Genomic DNA, 22575 nt, shown 5'->3' with positions numbered 1-22575 from the left:
TTCTATGTGCAACATCGGGGGAATGCACGTTTTTTCATGACCTACATAGAGCAAAATTTCTAACCGGCAGAATATATTTCAAAAGATCAGTTATATTTTGTCTCGTAACTGCATGGTAGCGAATTTTCAAATCTGTCATATTTTCTGATATGCCTCCTGATATGCCTTCATCAATACTACCTCTTCTCCAAGGACCAGGAAAAGGAAAATCTTTTCAACGATTTCCCAAATCGATGACTCAAACAGTCAACTACCAGTTTATCCCGTATTATATCGGAGCCAAGGACAGTCGAACGTTTTGGTGATATTTAGGAAAAGTATTAACCCTTAGCCTGCTGGCGGCAATTATTTCTGCCTTTGCGACCAGTGCAGACCAAGATCAGCCTGCACATCCATGCAGTCTGATCATGGTCTGCACTGTTCGCCATTCAGTAAGTATCTTTTTGGTAAGCACCCCTTTTAACAGTTAATGGTACTGTCCAAATTGAAAGATGGACAAGTTCATTATAGAAATTTAGCAGGGTAATGGTTAAACAATAAAATTCCTACTTTTTAGCAAATTAAAAGCCAAATGAGGTACTTCTATCACTGCCCAGCCGGCTATACATTAATTTACTGTGCGCTCTGAAGCTTCCTTTCACCTTAATCTCTCTTCCCCTCTGCCTTCAAGTTTTATATCGCAGTTGGTCGTCTGTTGATTGATACACCGACTAAACGAGGAAGTTTTAAAAAAAATCAACTATTGGCTAGGTTTTCATCCAGTCATATCATCTTGTAAGTATATCGTTGGGTATTCGACCTCATGAAATCCGACTCTTCTATTGATGTTCGTACTACCATTTATTTATATGTGACACTATAAAAGTTGTAGAATGATGAACAATACCCTTTAGTATTACATAGATGTTACTAAATGTTGTAGGCCGCCCGCTTAACTCGTTCAGTAGGGAGGGCGCAGATCTACAGATCGCGGGGTTGTGACTTCGACCCTCGGGCTGGGCATATGTTCTCCGTGACGATTTGATAAAAGACACCCGTTGCATTACTGAAATAGATATCTACTGTTGAAAAACGGCGTTAAACCAGAAACAAACAAACTACTGTAGTTGTTGTTAAAACTGGATGCATAATCTTTATCATAAACAATATATTTCCATTTGATGTGTAATGACACCATCGGTTTTCTGTTACAATATCTCAACACTTTATCACAACATGAATTTGAGACTTAAGTGTATGAATTTCCTACATATGTACATTTATGACGATTTGATAAATCATTCCTCCTGCACCGCTCATTTATGTGGGAAAGTTGGCAGTTACTTGCGGAGAACAGGTTTGTACTTATACAGAATCCAGGAACACTGGTTAGGTTAACTGCCCGCCGTTACATCACTGAAATACTGTTGAAAAAGGCGCTAAACCCAAAACAAACTAATCAAAAGCTCTTTCCTAAAACCGTATTACTATCTATCATACCCCTTACGTACGAGGACATAGACTTTGACGCGAGTCAACTGACAACGAGAGAAAAGAATAAAAGCATTAAAGAAGTATATACAGATTGTATTGAAAATAGCTTAAAAACAGAGTTTGTTTCTAGCGGACACATGTTCAACCTGGCAGACTGCCTGGCTGAACTGATTTGCTCCAAGAGAGACAATATTCTCAGGGAGTGAGTTCCAATGGACAACAGTGCGAAGGAAAAATGAATACTTATAAAAGTCAGAGAGCTGATAGAAAAAAATGAGTTTAACACCAACATTAACTACAGTATTAAAACATGTTTTAGTGCAAATATGTTGCAACATTTAATGATGATGATTCAGTATCAACTGTATTTTAAACATTTTCAGTTGAGGCTTTTTTTTGTTCAGATTACATGGGTTATGCCCCAGTAAAATAAGAATAGAATCAAAATTATCTTAACATGCCGATTTCCACAAAATAGTTAAAAGTGAGGTCATCGGGGCTCAAAAAGCTTCTGATGTTTTCTGGTTTTTCTTGGCTTGGAAAAAGCGTAAATAAACTAGAATTTATGAAAGCCAGTCAAATTCATCGAGATAATATTTATCATTCTTCACATATTTACTACTTGTCGGAAGAAAACGCATATGTGATATCATCTGGTATAGGATTAAACTATCTGGATTGGTTGGTGGGGTAAAACCGATGCAGAAAATGCTTATTTTGAAAACGACATTTGTGTTATTTGGAGCGTTTCAGAAACTGCCCGTGACATGCCTCATTGCGACAGTAATGAAATGAGCCGCACCATGAGAAAACCAACAAAGTGCATTTGCGACCAACATGAATCCGCGCAGTCTGGTCAGGATCCATGCTGTTCGCTTTCAAAGCCTCTTGCAATTAGAGAAACCGTTAGCAAACAGCATGGATCCTGACCAGACTGTGCGGATGCGCAGGCAAGTCTGGATCCATGCTGGTCGCAAATCCACTATGTTGGTTTTCTCATGGTGCGGCTCAAATCATCTTTCGAATATATACTATCAAACAGTATAATATGTTTTCAAACTTATCTCCTGTAAGCAGATGTTATTAAAATTAGATATTACCTCACTTGTGTTTTACTTATATAATTCTCCTGTGTGCAGCAGTGGTTAAAAATTCTTACTGTTACCAATGTATCATATCATAGTTCCACATTTTCAACTATTTTCCTAATAATCATTTTAGAACATAATTTTAAAAAAACTTGGCATGCATATGTTTGTTGGTGTAGTAAAGTAAATACATGTACGTGCATTTGAGAGTGTAAACTGACACACTTGACTTAACATACAGACACCTACAGCAACAGAACTATGCAAGGGAACCCACATACCGTGGGTACCTTTTGTATAATATGTTTACTCATAGAAAGCTAGCCGACAATTGATCAGTCCACAGTATTACTGAGGATCATATTTCCTTAGACAAAGGCTCTTTCTTATTCCGATTTACATTAGAAATAAACATATGAAGTCAAATAGATATATTGTAACGTACGGGACGACGACGGGAAAAATAATATCTAGTCCCGCTGGAGGTTTCAAATGTAACAGACTTGCGTATTTCTAAAACGGCAGACTAATGTAAGGATGTGACTTCAGATGAACCATTAATTCGATTTACAATATGTATTCAATAATTTCAAACGGTGGATGAATCAAGACACATGTTCAAAGCAGCCGCAATATTTGCATCATATTGTATCATTTTGCACATAACACACTGGACATCTTAGAACTGTACGGGGAAGCTAAAGTATTTCAAAGTGAATATTTTGAAAAATGTTATTCTTCAACGTTGTTTCTGCTGTAAAAAAATAAATTATATGGAAGTTGTTTATAAATAATCTGCCTTAGGTCAAATCTAATCGCCTTTTCCCTATGGCTTTGTTAGTGAATAAAAGCGTTTTAAGTATAATAGATTTATCTCTAAGGGAATTCTGGCGAGCAAATCGTAATAATTATCATTGATTTATTGTGTTTGGAAAGAGTCACAAGTTACGCTCGACAATCATTTTAGATGGGTAATCTATCTAATAGCTTTAGTCCATATTTTTATTCAGATTGTAATTTAAAATCGGGTAAAGGATACCTTAGATTAAAAAAAAAATACTAATTATCATTATATGTAACGAATTTCCTTGTTCTCGTTTCACGTCTTAAATGTTCTTGTTTTTAAAACTTAGTCATCTGCACTACACATCACGTGAATTTTTATGTCATGATTTTTAGCTTTGTCCTTTTTAGATCTTCACCAATTTTGTATTTTCTCGTATTTGTGCATTATCACATCGTTTAAGGATTTTTCAGTATGAAAGAATAACAAGATAGTATAGGCTCCAATCATATTTTCTTTTCTGAAATGTTTTGCATACCATCAAACATGAATTCTGGCATTTAGACATAAAAACTGTATGACATTTAAATTCTTAGTTAACCAGCAGAAGCAAAGAATTTATTTGGAGCTCTATATTCAAACAAACAAACAAAAAAAAAAAAAGAAAAAAAAAAAACAATATTGAAACAAACGCAGCGTCTTTAAGATTTCAAGATTTATTTAATACTGTCATGGTTCGTAAGAACATGTGACATAAAATACAAAATAATAGATCTATAAAATGTGAACATGTAACAACCGGAACACAGAAAATTATACAAAGTAACAGAAGAATGAGTAACAATTACAATGTAAAACAGCCACAACTTGACCAATGATAAACATATTTATGTATCATTAACAAATTTCTAAAGAAGAAAACTAATGATAGAACATTATCAAAACTATTTGCAGGTTGCAGTTATTTCTTTACAAAACAAAGCAAGATGTTTTAAAAGTGTTTTGTTTCTATTGTTCATAAGTTCTTCAAATTTCAATATATCAGGATACATATAATAATATGGTTTAATAAATTTACAAATGTGTATACAATTAAAGAGATCGTGAAATTCGTCATCCAATTGGTTTGCATACTCGTAAGTTTCTGTTTATATCAAAGAATCGACCTTTCTCAACTGGCATCTTATGAAGTTCATACATCTAAACTTTAACAAAGCTGAAGAAAAAGTTGCCAATGCAGTATGTTAAAATATTCTTCTGGCTTAAGGTATTAGATACCTAAAAGTGCACCTCCTTTTGAAGAGTATTCAATTCCTACCATAAACCTACTTTTCACATAAGGGGTCATAGGTTCAAGTCCCACTCGGACCAATTTTTAGCTCATCTGATTTTTTGAGAAAAAAAATGATGAGTTATTGTCATCACTTGATCGGTGTCGGTGTCGGCGTCGGCGTTACCTGGTTAAGTTTTATGTTTAGGTCAGCTTTTCTCATAAACTATCAAAGCTATTGCTTTGAAACTTGCAATACTTGTTCACCATCAATAGCTGACCCTGTACAGTAAGAAACATAACCCCATCCTGCTTTTTGCAAGAATTATGTCCCCTTTTGGACTTAGAAAATATCAGATTTCTTGGTTAAGTTTTATGTTTAGGTCAACTTTTCTCCTAAACTATCAAAGCTATTGCTTTGAAACTTGCAACACTTGTTCCCCATTATAAGCTGACCCTGTACATCAAGAAACATAACTCCATCCTGTTTTTTTCAAGAATTATTGTCCCTTTTGGACTTAAAAAATCAGATTTCTTGGTTAAGTTTTATGTTTAGGTCAGTTTTTCTCATAAACTATCAAAGCTATTGCTTTAAAACTTGCAACACTTGTTCACCATCATAAACTGACCATGTACATCAAGAAACATAACTCCATCCTGCTTTTTTCAAGAATTATTGCCCCTTTTGGACTTAGAAAATATCAGATTTCTTGGTTAAGTTTTATGTTAAGGTAAACTTTTCTCCTAAACTATCAAAGCTATTGCTTTGAAACTTGCAACACTTGTTCCCCATCATAAGCTGACCCTGTACATCAAGAAACATAACTCCATCCTGCTTTTTTCAAGAATTATTGCCCCTTTTGGACTTAGAAAATCAGATTTATTGGTTAAGTTTTATGTTTAGGTAAACTTTTCTCCTAAACTATCAAAGCTATTGCTTTGAAACTTGCAACACTTGTTCACCATCATAAGCTGACTCTGTACATCAAGAAGCATAACTCTACCCTGCTTTTTGCAAGAATTATGGCCCTTTTTGGACTTAGAAAATCGTGGGTAGGAAACTTTTTTCTATTATACAAAAAAATGAGATGAGCTTCAGCACCCGCAAGGCGGTGCTCTTGTTTCACTTATATTCCTTTTTTTCTAGTAAGTTTGTACTTTTTTTCAAGACTTATAATTGATTTATTGTACAAAATTAGAATTTTTTATTTGATAGGCGATTTCTTGCTGTTCAAAGTAAATTTACCTCTGAAACAGAAGAGGGCAGAGTCAGACATTTTTAAAAATACATATTTGTCGGACATTAACTGTGTAAGATCATTCAGAAATAACGAAACCAATACAGGTGAAAGATTTTCACCTTGACATACCCCAGCATTACTTACAAAAAATATCTGAAAGCTTATTACCGGATTTTACACACGATTTTGCTTTGTAGCACAATTTTCAAACATTTTCCATTAATATTATACTTAAATTGTTTCTGCCATAAGGCAAATCTATCAACGGAATCAAAAGCTTTACGGTAATCAATAAAACAACAATATATAGAGGATATCTGTTTGTTTTGAGTGAATATGGAATATATCTCACTGAGAAGTGAGAACATTTCAAATATTTTCACGAGCGCGTAGCGCGAGTGAAAATGTGAAAATTTTCTCACTTTTAGGTGAGGTATTCTATGTTCACGAAAAACAAACAAATTTTCTGTTTATTTTATGCTTAATTACGTTGAGATATGCATTTTGCAAGAAATTTTAATCTTAGTGCGGGAAACAGACGCTCGTAAACAGACATGATGTCAGACATGTTGTGACGTTAGAAAGACGCACACGACATAAAGTTCCATATTATTTTATATTTTGCTGCATAACGTTATGAAATTCTCATTAAGTAAAATAATTTGAATCGAGAAATATACTATAAAGAACAAAGTGCGGCTGCAGTTTTCATCATGTTTTAAGCAAATAATTTAAAATTTACACACAAGTAGATCGGCATTTACAGTGAGTGATATGCAGTAAGTGATATGGATTATATATCACTGATAAAACACAATATTTTATCAGTTACCATAAAATAAGAATTATTACCCCTTGACAAATAAAAATCAACTAACATCTTCAAAGAGAATATATGATTTACGGTACCACTAAATCCAGATTGCTCTTCACAAATACATTAGCAAAGATTTTACCAAAACAGCTTAATATAGTTATGCCCCTATAATCATCGGGATCTTTTATATTTTTATACAATGGTAAAATACTCCTTTGCTCCATAACTCCGGGAAAATACCAGAGTTATGAATAACATTAAACAATTTACAAAATATAGGCAGCATAACATCTTTAGAATTTTTCAAATACTCATTCAAAATACTGTCAAAAACTGAAGACGTTATACCATTTTTTTTTAAAGATTTTAGCGCTGACGATACTTCCGCTTTGGAAAATGGTGCATTTAGCTCCTCACTTAATGCCTGAAGGTCTGCAAGATTGACATCATCAAACTGGGTGCCTTCATCATTTAAATTCTGGTTAAGCTTACTAAAATGATCATAAAATACTTCATTAGAAATTTTATTCAAGACAGTCTTCCTTTCTCTTGAATATTTGTTTAAAAAAGCCCAATAAGATTTAGGATCAGAGTTTCTTAAGTCTTTCAATTTTTTATTAACATCAGCATGAAATTATCCAAGCTTAACATTAATTTCCATTTTGTATCGTTTATTACTCGTTAACAAAGTATCATAGTTTGCTGTAGATCGAAGTCTTCTATATTTACCCTTTGCATGCAAATACTGCTTGCGATACAATCTGCAAAAATCATTAAACCAGGGTTTATTATTATTAACAAATGCATTATTGCCTTTTTTCCTAGATTGTTTTTGTTTGAAATAAGCAACAATTTTTAGCTGCATCTGCAATAACTCTAGAACATTTTTTTTCTGTTAAATCGTTAACAATAACTTCACTATAATCTTTACTAGCACACCAGTCAGACAATTGCACAAAAATATCGACTTAGACATTATTTTTGACAAAATGTGCAACGATGCTCCAGAGGAGTCCAGCACATTATCCGGAAGAAGAAGAAGACAACATTATCGAATTCCTTTACAAATTTCGTAGCTTCTTCTTTGACCCAGATAGGTTTAACACCTTGATCCTCATCAACTTTTGCAACATCTTCATCAATATCATTTAACAAACATGAATAAGAATATGATGTGTCAATGGGTTTTCTCCATCGGAACCTCAGGATTAGCAATGAGGAAGCCAAGACCACAGCTTACATCTCACTTGTGCGTCCAAACCTAGAGTACTTTTCCACCGTATGGAACCCCTACACTAAGGACCAGATTAAAAAATTGGAGATGGTGAAGAGGAGGGCAGCACGCTATGTCACTAATAGGCACCACAACACCAGTAGCGTCGCCACCGTGCTGGACCACTTACAATGGGATACGCTGGAGTCCAGAAGAACTAAAGCCCAGCTTACCATGCTATACAGGATTGTCAACAACCTGGTAGACATCCCAGCCCAACAGCATCTTACTCGAGCTTCAAGCCACACTAGATCTACAAACAGCAGAAATGAAAGACAGCCATCATCATCTACATCATACTACAGGAACTCCTTCTTTCCCCGGACCATCACCATATGGAACAGCCTACCGTCGGCGACCGCTGACGCCCCTGACTTGTTATCCTTCAAGCAGGGGCTATCATCACTAAAGTTCTAAGTAGGACCGTCCTAGCTACAAGTACCTCCTGATGATTCCTGGGGCTGTGCCGGCCGCGGCCACCGTAACCGGAGAGCCTTGGGTTAAAGGGGCGAAAACGTAGCTGGGTAACACTTTTTCTACTTCTCTCTTTTTACCTTTCCCACTTTTCTAACTATCTGTCCTTTCCATCTTTTCTCTTGACCAAACCACTCGTCGCGTGATAGTCAAGTGTTACTGAGTCGACGTATGATGTAGCTGTAGATGTAGATGTAGATGTAGATGTAGAATACAAAATTCAATGGGGCGATGTACATCCGAATATATAATGGGTTAAAATCTAGAATATCAAAGTGCTTAACTCTAGGAAAGTTTTCACCAGATAATATAACATAATCAATAACACTGCCTGATAAGCCAGTGTTTGTTCCTATATAGGAATCTGCCTCCCACTTATGATCAGAGATTGATTGTTGGGAGTATCTCCGTAGATGTAGATCTGTGCCACACCGACCATTAGCAATATATAAGCTGGGCTGCTTTGTGGTACATTTTATAGTGTTGTGGTACATTAATCACTTGCGGTCTGTTGTTTGTTTGTTTGACTTCCTGTACGCATGCGCACAAATCTTCAGGAAATCATGGCGATGATGGTGCAAACCGCTTACAGTTGACAAAAATAGCAAAATATGGCATCATTTGAGGAGGTAAATAAAGTAAAATAAATATATTTGGCCAGATAAAAACTCAATTTATCAATAAACCTAAATGATATGTACAGTCAATTGATATGTGACGAGTGATACGTTGATATGTTTTAGACGATTTGCCGACCTGTGCAGTCGGGGGCTGGACATTAAATTGTCCTGGTAATGTTTATCGTTACTTTTTCTTACATACTTGCGTGATAAGTCTTCGCGGTAGGTCCATGTACACCCATTGGTCGAGTGGCACAAGAGGCTTTTATTTGGAAGTGAAGGCCCAGGGTCCCTGCTACTCCCAATGCATAAATATTTTGTTCTTGGGCAAGCTCTAAATCATGATTGCTTCACAAAGTAGGAACCAGAAAATTGCAGGGGCTATAATTGGTTTTTAATGTGCATTAAACAGGTTTGCGCTAAAGCTCTGCAGAGCCTATGTTCATAGTTTCACAAACAACGATAGTGGTTTCACAAAGCGGCATTGAATGAAAAAATTACCTTTTCATGCTAACTGTATACTCAACATCACTAATCTCGCGTCATCACTAATTTCGCGGTATTTGAGTTGCGCCACCTACGTGGTGTTTACCGGGGAAGTTTGTGACCTATTTTACTCATGCTGGCGAAAAATGTTCCTACCTGCAGTTACATTGCTAAATATCTGTCAAGATTTATTAAAATCGTATTTTTCACATATTTATTGCTAAAATCCATGAATTAAGCAAATATTTGCAATGTTTATAAGTTCGTCTACCAGCTGATCGGCATTTGTCCTCATTAATTATGCAAATTAAGTCCCACCTATAGGTTAGAGGACACAAAATTTTACGTAACATCCCACAGCTACAGAAAAATGAATGAAATATCGGTATCAGGCGAAACATCAAAACGTCGTAACTCGACGGATTTTAAGGGGGAGGAAGGGATGGGGGCCCCCTGACCATCTCCTCAAAATACACCCATGATACTGAGCAGTGAATTTTAACATGTTAGATAACTATCAAGCAGAAAATATTAAGTAATAGTACGATTCTTAGGCTCCACTACACTATGACCACGCCCGCGACCTTGTGATTTACTTGCAAAATATCTGGTGGGTCTGCTGCACAGAGGAGAATATTTTCGATAGTGCCAATGTAAACAGATAATATAAAACGTTTAAATTGGCGTTTAATGACTTCTGAGTGTTCCTGTTAGTTTGTCTTAAATAGCTTTTCAATGTTTGAATTATATTTAGTGTTTTTTAACCTATGATAGTTTGATTGACACAATTGTTGACCTATACCGCGACATTAGTGATGTGACGTCACACGATAACAATGGCTGACTGTTGTTGTTCGAAGTACACATGGATGTTCCTTGAATGATATCTTATTCATTTTCACACAGTTATTGATGCATATGACATGAAATATTGTGGTAAAGACAAGAAATACACTGTTGTGTTGTTTCTTGTTTAATGTCGTTACGTCGAATGTCAAGTACAGCGACATTACAGATGGACGGTATATATTACTTGTTTAAAGCATTGCAGGGGCAAAGGTATAATTGGTTTTAACTTCTCTGAAAATAGGTTTGCTCAAAAGCACTATGTACAGAGCATAATGTTCATGGTTTCAACAACAACAACAAAATGGTTTCACAATGCGACATTAGCCTTTTACATGCTAACTGTATATTACATGTTTTACAGGGGTGTAAAATTCCAATCGCCCACTCACATTGGCTAGTTAAAGTCAGAAAAGAGTGGACTGATCTGTATACTCAACGATTGGGCGAGTGCATTTTATGTTGCAACTTTACCAAAGTTCAACAAAAAATGTTCTGAATTACCTCGAGAAAAACGATAAAAATCTTAGAGCCGGTAGATGCTTTAAAATTCAATCACGCAATGATAATGATCTAAAGGTGCCCACTAGACTGAGGTTATTATTATTATCACTGTTTTATTTCAAATCATGTACAGCAAGCCAGTAAAGATAAAACATGTTTTTTCTGAGTAGATGTTATCATCACCGTTTCTTTTCCCATACTTTGTCAACATCCAAACAAACACCCGTTTTAAATTACTTTACTTGGAAAGCGACCGGGTGGTGGAGATGACGAAAAACGGGAGAAAGAAAAAATGTCTTGCCGAATACAGGAAATTCAAGCAAAATGTGTATGATTTAACAAAAAAGGAACATAGTGAAGTGAACAAGAAAATATTATTTGTCATTTGTTTGTAGTTCATAATACTTCTTTCATAAAAGTGACAGTATTAAAATGAAGTCATTAAGATTGTTGTAATTTTATTGGGGCGAGTGACTGTTCACTAAGCGCAAATTGATTTTACTTGCTACTAGTCCTGCTGGGCGAGTGGTGAGAAAAAATATTTTACACCCAGTTTCAAGTATAATGCAAAATTGAGAAACAATTCTGTCACATTGCCAGATTTGGCATATAGTTATGAAAACACATGGGAAAATTTTGTGACGTCATGTTCATACAGATTGGCTTCCTTTCAGTATTAAGATTGTTCCCCTTTTCAAGGCAGGCAGTTATCCAGTACTGCAAAAAACAAAACCATAATCTCAGAGGTATTGGTTAAATCGCAGTTTTAATAAAGAATTACTTAAAACATGATATTTATGCTTCATTTTCTGCGAAAAATTGCAGTTGTTGCAATAATTGACATTAAAATTTTCCTCATCATTAGTATCCTTTTGTTTTCAGTCTTTTGTATCGTAAAAGCCATACTGTCTTACCTACCATATGTGCCAAATGAAATTTCCCCTTATATGATAAAATGAAAGAGAAGGTTTGAAACGTCCTATTTCAATGTCTATAGATGACAGGTGATACAAAACTTCACCAGCAAGGCCAAAATTAAAAATATGTTTGTTTGCTGTCTCCCTACCTACCCACTTAAAATGCTGCACCCCAAAAGTTTTTATTGGTCAATGCTGGTCAAATTTTTTTTGAAGTTGTGATATGACAAGTGCCACATATATTTCAAGTAAGCAAAATAATGAATAAGAAAGTTTAAATTGTATTATTTAATTTCATCCTTTTATGTAACATAATACAAATATGTCTTATTAATACAGAAGAAATATTCTGTAAGAAACTATCATATATCTACTGGTAATTGTCTATTACCCCCACAAAAAAAAAGAGTTGCCTATCTACCTACCCAACTTTAAAAAGTAGGGTCGGGAGACAGCAAACAAAGACTTTTTTTAAATGTGGCCCAATGAAAACTATTGTAGATGATCATTGTTTTCCCAGACACACAAATCCTGGGTCATAGTTGCACTTTTCTGAGAAAGGACCAGAAAAAATAAATTCTGTGCATTACAGTGGACTCAATTTCTTGAAAATATAATATCAGGCCAATTTTGTTTACAAAGAGCTATTTTCCGAAAATGTACTTTCAGTTTTATAATTTTATGCAGACTGCGTCACCGTTTTTCTGTCTTTGCATCAATTCGCATTTCACAAATTTAATAACCAGTCTGATACTTTGACTGATTAACGCTTTGTAACAGTTGTTATCGCTGCTCGCTACTAGTACCAGTCTTGATCATGTGACCAAAATAAACCAAATAACATAAAAATAGTACTTCAGCATCATTTTTTATAACAACGCCCACGGTGTCATTTGCCACCTGAGCCAATTCGCCGCTGGCAAAAATGGAGTTTTCTACTTTTGTTTGTTCTAAATCGTTATCTTTCTAGAATTTTTGACAATATTAGCAGCATTGTGTTTGAGTTAGATCACCTGTTTGTCTGCGAGATAACATTTGATTAGATAACTTGTGTTTCTACTACAACACTGGTAAAACCTGAAGCACGTGTATGTATAAAAGGTCAAACATCAGCTGTCTTTACCCTTATTTTATTCAGTGACAAATATGAGGAAACACTTCAATCTGTTTAATCACTAGTTTAAGTAAAAAAAGTTTTATTCAGAATACTAAAAGTATACTGTGTGACCCCCAAAATTTGGAAATGACCCCAAGATGTGAAAAACGGGGGGTCACAGTGACCCTCATTTTCAAAAGTCAAGGGAAAAAACACTGGATGATCATGACATAGTCCTGATATTTATGATGAATTTTGTTGACATCATGATTTGTCAGCGCAGCACAGCATAATATTATGCTGTTTCATTTTAACTGAATGAAAATGAACAGACGGCTGGAATAACAGTCTGGTACTGGCTTCTGGACTTTCCAGTATGACAAAATTACCAGTCTTCAAGAAAAGACCTTATAAGTGTCTCCATGAACTAGTATGTATGTAGTTGGAATTGAGACATAGATTTGCATAAATCAAAGGAATCCAGTGGACAAGGTCTGTACCTAATTTGTTGTAAAAATTGTTTGATGACGGGTGACGAGTGACTCTGCCTTACCTAGTCGAAGACCTTATTTATAATTTGAAAAAAAATCCAAGCTTTGTAGCATAGTTTTCAAAAGTTAGCAAAAAGAGAATATTAAAGCGAAATGAATGCGAATGGACAATGTAAGCAAAAAGGGAGTTTTAAAGGGAAATGAATGCAAATGGATCATTTGTCAATATAATTTCTTATATTGTACCAGATTTATATAGCACCTGCAGTGATTTTTTTTGCACCGATTTGACTCCGAAATTCGGCGTCTTCCCAATTGACAAAAATGGTCAAAATTCCCAAAAAATACTTAAAAATTCCTCAAAACGAGATGAATTTTCCCAATTAGATTGATTTCTTGTGAAAGTTGAACTAAAACGATGCAAATAATCATAAAAATTCCGACTCTAATTATGGTTTATTCGCAGGATTTTGTTGCCAACTTGAAGCGCGTTGTTTACATAGAACGGGTCACGGCATAGTACAGCATTTAGTATGACTTTCATCACGGTCGCTAAACGCTTTTTCATGCGTCAAAATGAGTCGGAAAGAAAATTAAGAAACTTACCTAAGTTATCGAAAAATGTCACATAATTCCAAATATTATAATAAGAAAATAAAACTTAAACACGCCAACGGTACTCCGGACATTCGAACATCTTTTGGTAAAGTTAAAGAGTTAAAAATTCAAATCAAACATCAGAAAAGCAAAGTGATCTGTCCAAGAAATCCGAGTCCCCACAAAATGACCCCCAGAAATCAACAGAAGCTCATGGTGACCCTAAGCTATCTGAGCCATAAGATCCTGTGACATCAGAAAATAGTCTGTCCTGTCTGTTCAACCTCAGTGCATATTTGAATGAAATAAATTTACCTTAAAATAAAACTTTTCAAAATGATTTCTTTATTAAGGTTTGTTAATTTTTCCCAATTTTGAAGTTTATCGCGCTAAAAATTCCCAATTGAAAAGGCATGGGCTGTTGCCCAAAAATGTAAAAAAATCACTGACCTGATTTGTGATAAACAATTCCAAAGTGCTTTACGTCATACAATGGAAGCCAGTCGGTTTGCCAATTTCTTCCTCTACTGATACAGACACAAGAACTTTCTGACTGTCCGCACCAGAACAAACTCCAAATCTTTAAGATTCCGGCATATCCAGCTAACTTAACCTAGCTCTTTGCAGATAGATAGCCTGGTTCTTTAGCATGTCATATTGCACCAATACATGCAAATCCCTCTTGCCTAGGAAAACCAGTTCTGACCTTGAAGTTAGATGGGAGTATCTTGAGAGAATTTCAGATTCCAGTGCCTGGTCAGTGGACTGGGATTCTAACTCTAGACCTTTTCACTGATTTGTAAGTTTTTTATCACTGAGCCTATATGACTTATTTGTGTATTAAGTATAACTTTTTGCAGTTTTAGTTCTTACCTGTGTACATGTAGCCTTGACATTTCTGATAATCTGTGAAAAAAAGAATACCCTACTTGCTTATTTTGGGCATGTTTCCCTTAACATTTTCTTTGTAGTTTTTAACCTTTAGCCTGTTGGCGGCAAGTGATTCTGCCTTTGCGACCAGTGCAGACCAAGATCCATGCAGGCTGATCATGGTCTGCACTGTTTGCTGTTCAGTCAGTTTAGAAATTTAGCAGGGTAACGGTTAAACACTTTTAATGATTATTTACAGGGCTTTATGTTTGGGAGGTTTGATGATCTGAGTCCAGAAGAACATGCAAGGATTTATAATATTCTACATGGACAGAAAGGAGAGACTGGAAGCAAAGTAGAAGTAAGATACACAATGTATTCTTGTGTAATTTGTACACAGTGATAATAAAATGGGTTATGAACTCTATGTTTTAATGAACTTCAACCTTGTTGACATCCTGATTTTTAATGAAAGTTGTTTAATCTGACCAGAGGGACAGAGTGAGGGGAAGTCCCAGGGATCAAATTGAGCCAGATTTCCTGTCTGCATTTTTTGCAAATTTGTTTTCTACTCTCTTAGTGGAACATAACTTGCATTCGTAACTTGAGTTAAAATTGCAGCAACTGGTATTTGTGTGATCATAAATATTTTCTTATGATTTTTTAACCCCTAAAAACTAGTATAGCGGGTACAGATGTACTTGTCAGCCATTTTAAAAGACATGCACACAAGCATTATAAAAAGTAAGCTGCCATTTAAGCATTCAGAAAAAGAAAATGTATTTGTCAAAAAAAAAACAGTGATGGAGATTGGCAGTTAAAATGCAAATCCCAAAATTATCATTTGCTGAAAATGCATTGTTAAACACTTAAAATCTCTATTTTGCAGTTTGAAATATTCACATACATGTCACAAGTATGCGACTCAGAATTGTAAAATCAATAAATACACTCTGTCCGTCTTAATGCTTAATTGTCGAAGTTCAGTTTCTGTGTTCTGTATACTCGTCCTTTTAAAAATGGTAGCAAAATAAAAAAAATTGACCCATTTGGTTATTTATTCTGTTCTAGAAATTTGTATGTGTGCACTATACAAATAATAGCTTATTATATGTGTTTTCAATGTTGCCATGGAAACTTAAATATTTTACAGTTTCCGTGGGATGTAGAGGAAGAAGAGGTATCAGGGGCAGTTGGAGGTGAGTGAGTTTGGAACATACGGAAATAAATTGAAGCCGAAGAAAAGTTACTTCAGTTAAATTGATCACTTACTTGGTTGTGATGTAGTTAATATACATGTGTAGCACATTTGATCATTTAACTGATACATGTACTTTCTATGTATAGAGAAGCTTGAGTTTCCCCAGAATATTAAAGTGGAAGTAAACATTACAATTTGATATAACTTATAATAACGTCAGAATGTTTTAGTAATCCTGAATATATAGTGATTTTACATTGTTTTATAAGATCTGTTTTTTCTGTCAGGTTCTGTTTACCAGGAGAAGAACTGGGCAGATAATTCTGTAGAATTCCGTTACCAAGACGACAGTTATCAAGGACGGGCAAATGAGAGCTCACAGTTTAGTTTTATGTCGGGGGAACCCCAGGCAGTTCAGCCAGGCAGTTACGATAGAAATGTGTATGCACCTGATGGTGTAAGCCAGCCAGTACCTACAAACGCTGGTCAGTACTCTGGCCAGTTTGTGGTTCCTGGTGATGGCCCTTACACTGCCACAGACAGTGATCAGTATATGCCTGAAAACATGGAACCAGGGTCAGATAGGTATAATGATTATAGCCAAATTGAAAATCAGAATGAATTATATGATGAGCGTTGTGGTTCAAGTTCAAAGTTACAGGCAAGTTTGAAACCTTACGAGCGCAGAAATAAAAAGAAAAGACCACCTAACTATTATAAGCAGTCAGACACTGCAGTTCCCCAACGTGGTACAAATGACTATCCTCCCATGCAACCAGATCTCACACAACCACCACCCAATTTTCATCCAGAAATGCATTACAATATGCCTCCTCCAGGGCTTGTTCCAAACCAATATAGAGTTAATAATATGCCGAATCCAGCCAATGTCGCAAATTTCCGAGCTGGTATTCCGATAGCATACCATGGTGCTCCTGCTCCAAGCAGTGCTGGTAATGTGATTATAGATAATGTTCCGAATAATCAAAGACAAGAGACGGGGGATCTTTGTGAAGTTGTGATTGATTCTGTTCCCCCACAGAATAACGCGAACATTCCCGCTAGACCCGAAACATATCAAATACAAGACCATGAACGGACTAACTCGCAGATTAATGTAGATATAGTAAATCAAAGTAGTGCTAATGTTCACGAGTTTCACCCAAACACAAATATTGCAATTGAAAATAGAATGTCACATTTAAACATAGAAAACACAGGTGAAGCTAAGCCAACAAGAGTGGATGTGTCTGTCAAAGATGCCCAAGTCCTTGAAGAACCTAGTCAGGTGCAGTTAGATGACACTCAAGTGAGTGAAGTTAAACAATTAATTGTAACCAACACTGTTGATGCAGAGAATGTTGAAAGTGATACAAAGTATACAGAATATGCTGCTGAATCGAATATTGTGGATAATTCAAAAGTTGGAACAGATTCCATGGAAACAAAGGAAGAACCTATTACAATGAACGCGGAACCAGACTCTGCTCAGCAGGAGCCAAGTTCACAGAAAGATCCCGTCATTTCAAAACAGGAACCCGTAAAATCTAAACCCGTATCTTGGGCAGGTTTGTTTAAATCTAGCAGCACTAATGTGACAGTGAATGAAGTTCCCGTGTCAAATACTGTGGGAGATAACTCTAGCAGTAGCACTGAAAATGAGCAGAGAAGTGAAAAAGAATTATCCCCCATTCCTGTTCCAGCTTCTGAGGACAGTGCAGCTAAAGAACTTGGAGGTTGGTTCCGTTGCATTTTACTAGTGTTCTTCTTGATTTCAGGATATAACGTGAGCCTAAAAGAATGGAAAAAGATGCATTTTTAGCCTTGAAAAATTTTGAAATTGATATGTCTTTTTACGCTGTATTTAAGTTTATACTTATTTACAGAGAAACTTGAAGCTTTGTATAAAACAATGCATTAAAAAAAAAAAAAAAATTTGAGATTGGATTTTTTAAAAAAAAGCAAACACTTTGGTATTAGATTTTTCAACACATTTAAGCTTAAATGGAAAAAAAATCTTACTTACAGGGATACTGTGCCAAATGCTGCCAACTTTGTTCTAAATGAAAATTTAAAATACAAACTTCTTAACTTACTTTGAAAGGATGAAATTCCACTGTAAGGAGATGGGAGCCAGTTGCTTTAAATTCTGCAATGCTCTTACGTGTACTGTAAATCACAATTTGTTTGATTTGTTATTTTAGAGAATTCTTTTAATCTTTTTTTGTCTGATATGCTTTGTGCATATTAGTAATAATAGTTGACATTTTTCAGATAACATTGTTTTCCTGATATTTCTATAACAAATTATTAATTATCTGTGTCATTTCAGAGCATTTATCCAAGATGATTATCAGTCATGCGTCAGTCTCACTACAACCTAGAGGACTTGTGAACAGGGCAAATTGGTGCTATATTAATGGAGTATCCTTTATACATACATGCCTTTAATTTGTATTTATTCATTTGACCTGGATCGTGAAGAAAACTTTTAGCCAGTATCCACTAATTGGAATGGATTAAACCTTGACACTGTTCACTGTGATGCAACGTGAGGTGCAAAAGATCCCATAATTCTGTTTCGCTTTGTCACAAAGTTATGCCCCACGTTTGACTGAATAGTGTCCTTGGTGTAATCTGTATTCTAATATGCATTTCTCTGTTAAAACACTCTTACGCTAGAATGATGTCACATTAACGTGCGGTGACGTCAATGTTTTTGTTGTGACCAAGAAAGAGCGCTACTGTTTTATCTACTGTTTTAGATTAAGGGCATATTAGAATCGAAATAATTTAAGCATCATAAGAGAGGAATGTTCTTATACTCAAAATTTTTGCCCAATTTGTACTTGTTTATTGCTATGTTTTCATCGTTTTAACCTTCTTTAGCGACAAGGCTTAAAGCCTTTTGAATATTTGGTGTTGCTGTCCACTGACAGCTCTTGTTCAGAAAGTCTGCTCATGTAGATTTGACTAATTAGAACGCTTAAAGTGTTGTATTTAATATGTTATTTGATCCTTTGTCTGGTTAAAGGTAGTTTTAGATATTATTGCTAGATTTTCATATTCATCCTTCAAATGAATTTTCAAACATTTTATTGATTTTTGAAACTGAGTATACTGTGGTCTTTAACCTTGATACCAGACATTACAAGCCCTGGTTGCCTGCCCTCCATTCTATAATTTATTGAAGAAGTTACCACGGTACCCGGCTCTGTCACGAGGACCTTCCTCTACACCTATACTGGATGCTTTGTAAGTTACCTAACCTTTCAGATATAATTAAATATTTTGTTTGTGGTGTACATTTTGAATGGGGTAATGCACTCTGGTGATTTTTAGTGCCCCCCAAAAACATGCATACATGGGGTGGCAGAAAGTATTTGACTTAGTCATAAAAAAATTAAGGGGATTGTTATATAGCATGTGAAGTTGCGCACCTGGTGTTCGTTCTGGGATTTCACTCAACCAGACTGGAGTTCTGGTCCTTGACTTAGTGACAGATACACATAAAGTGCTTAAAAGTTTGTGTTTCAAATACATGTACCTTAATAAATATTTCACCTAGACCATGTAGGAATATTATCCAGTACATGAATTTGTGCCTGTGAGCTTTTTTTTTATGCCCCCGGCATCTACTGATGCGGGAGGCGTATAGTGATTGTCCTGTCCGTTCGTCCGTACGAGGTTAACCAAATGGGACCGTTTCGTCTAGCATCAATACCCCTTACTAGAATGAATTGATACTAATGCAGATGTAACCTGTGACCATTCCTCATCTTCAAACATCACCTGACCTCAGTTTGACCTTGACCTTGACCTCATTTTGGACTTGGGTTGCTTTATATGGGCAATCTTTTGGTTAACCAAATGGGACCGTTTCGTCTAGCATCAATACCCCTTTCAAGAATGAATTGATACTAATACAGATGTAACCTGTGACCATTTCTCATCTTCAAACATCACCTGACCTCATTTTGACTTTGACCTCGTTTTGGACTTAGGTGCAAAATCTGTCGACAAGGATGCCACTGGGGGCATCAAGCGTTTATTGAACGCAGCTCCTTGTTTTACTATTTCATTTTGCAAGAAGTTATGGCCCTTGATTAAGTGAAAAATAAGACATTAGAGGATAGTTTTATAGCATGTGAAGTTGTGCATCTAGTGTTCTTGGGGGATTTTACTCAGCTAGGCCAGAGTTTATGTTCCTTGATTTAATGAAAAATACACATAACATTTGTAAAGGTTGTGCTGCAAACATCTTAAAAATATTTCACCTAGAGTAATGTGAAACCATGTACAGTGACAGCAGTGGGCAGCACCTATGTCCTATGGGCACATATCTAGTTTAACTTGAACTGTATGATATAATCAAATATAGGGAAATGTTTTTATCAGTAAAAAATTTCTGAGTTGCTGAGCACAGATTTGAAAGTCGCCAAGAACTATGTTCAGTATTTAAAAGAAAAAATCTTTTCAACACAGTGGCTGAGATATTTTTGCTGCAATTACTGTTTTATTAAAAAAACAAACCTGTTTTGTAAATTTCTTCATAATGTAGCAAGAACCATTTTGAAGTGTCTGAAGTACTCTGATTTTAGGCCAGAAATGAATTTTTCAATTAAAATTTATGCACATGAAAATTTCAAACTTTTTTTTGCAGTATTCGTATAACTTCAGTATATAACATCTAGTTTTTTCGAACTTGACAGACCCATGGAAATTTGTTTGAGTGGTATATAGTTTGTGCTATCTGTGGTTTGCATGTTTTCTCCCAAATTAACTTTAAGAAATGTCCCTTGTCATTAAGTGTCAATATTCAAAGTATCTTAGATAGAACTATATACATTCAGAACAGTCCAGTTTTTAGAAAGAATGTTGTCTTGTATGGTACATTTCAAGCCTTAAGTTTTACTTATTTCAGGGTGGAGTTTGTACACGAGTTTCAGCCAATGTCAAGAAATTTTGATAAAGGTAAGTTGTATGAATACCCATTGTTACTGAAGTTAAATCATTAGGCAGGTAGGCGAGACCTGTCCATGAAGTAGTCAAATGAATATGACTTTGTAGTTCTAACAGTCTGGTCATTATATGAGCCGTGCCATGAGAAAATCAACATAGTGGCTTTGCGACTGTCGTGCAGTCTGGTCAGGATCCATGCTGTTCGCTTTCAGAGCCTGTTGCAATTAGAGAAACAGTTGGCGAACAGCATGGATCCTGACCAGACTGCGCAGATGCGCTGGCTGGTCTGGATCCATGCTGGTCGCAAACCCACTATGTTGGTTTTCCCATGGCGCGGCTCATATTGTAAATATTTTGTCTCCCCATTATGTGCTTTTTCCAGTATCTGTAAGCATTTTCTAAGTTGTCCCATTAGTTCAAAATCTTGTCATTTTAGTTGTGACATAAATGTTTTTCTGTTGTGTTAAAATACAGTTAAAGTAAAATGCTTTGTAAGTGGTTAACAGAAACGTGTAACAAACTTGCTGTGGGATTTAGGAGTACACCAGTTTAACATGTTTTTAAGTCCAATAAGCAGGGCTCTCGCGACTGGGCGACTTGAGCGAAATAGGCGCTCTAGAACTTCAAACTTCGCTCAAATCTAACCTCAAAGCGAAATGCAAGTCGCCCGATTTTCTTTGATTTCCGCACTCGCTAATTACTGCTACCCAGACTGTTGACAATTTGCACCGTGTCATAATGAGTGTCGAATACACAAAGTCTTGTGTAAACTCACGCCGGCAGCATAATTTAAGCTCCGCCTACCTCAGGTACTTGCGAGATTATCCCGAGAAGTGTGAAAGCGAATCAAATTATCCCATACACCGGAGTCTATTGTGTTAAGCCAATCAGCGCCGCGTTTACGTCTTTGACACTTCGCGTTAATTGTCAACATGTTCGAGTGCAAAAAAAAAAAACAAACAATGTTTTATTAAAGAAACTGCTGATTAACCATGCGATTAATTAGAATATGGTACACAATTATTTGTTATCTATGATAAAAGAACGACATGTAATGTATTAACTACATTAAATTGACTTCCATCGATGAATTTATGTATTTCTAGATTACTGTACACATTTTACTTTCAGTTCTATATTTCGAGTGAGATACTGACATTCTTCGGTGAATGACTCGGTGCAAAGAGCTATAAAAAATAAATACACTTCTACTTCTTTGCTCGGTGTTAATAATAAACACTTCATACATGTACAAGATATAACCAAAATTCGGCTTGTTACATTTATAGCATCCGCTTGAATTTTGAAAACGACTTTTTTCAGAATTTTGTAACAAAAGGATAACCACAGTATGGGAAATGATCTAACTAAGAAAATGAATGGTCACAACAATGTTTTTTTTATCAAGAAACAAGAAAATTACAGACACCTTTCAAATCACTCAACATCATTGCGGTAGAAAAAGTTTCCCCACTTCTCCCTAAATCGCCCCACTTCTCCCTAAAACAGCTTGAGGGAGAAGTGACTTCTCCCAAAAATTTGGACCTAGCTAGACCCCTGATAAG

The 22575-nt window shown here is 35.7% G+C and overlaps 1 protein-coding gene across 1 annotated transcript in view; it reads left to right on the top strand.

Moving 5' to 3' along the window:
* The first annotated feature begins 8965 nt into the window (after positions 1 to 8965).
* The window catches only part of LOC123548926 (ubiquitin carboxyl-terminal hydrolase 10-like), a 29937-nt gene continuing 16327 nt past the window's right edge, over positions 8966 to 22575 (top strand). Inside the window, exons 1-7 of the mRNA XM_045336579.2 lie at positions 8966 to 9049; positions 15107 to 15208; positions 16001 to 16046; positions 16336 to 17784; positions 18381 to 18472; positions 19194 to 19303; positions 20973 to 21022. Of these exons, the coding sequence (XP_045192514.2) occupies positions 9032 to 9049; positions 15107 to 15208; positions 16001 to 16046; positions 16336 to 17784; positions 18381 to 18472; positions 19194 to 19303; positions 20973 to 21022 (1867 nt within the window). The 5' untranslated portion in view covers positions 8966 to 9031. The remainder of the gene's footprint in view (positions 9050 to 15106; positions 15209 to 16000; positions 16047 to 16335; positions 17785 to 18380; positions 18473 to 19193; positions 19304 to 20972; positions 21023 to 22575) is intronic.

Source organism: Mercenaria mercenaria, chromosome 6 (genome assembly GCF_021730395.1).
Source record: "Mercenaria mercenaria strain notata chromosome 6, MADL_Memer_1, whole genome shotgun sequence".
Lineage (NCBI taxonomy): Eukaryota > Metazoa > Mollusca > Bivalvia > Venerida > Veneridae > Mercenaria > Mercenaria mercenaria.
Note: the sequence above shows the minus strand (reverse complement) of the source record. Positions and strands in the feature narration are given on the sequence as shown.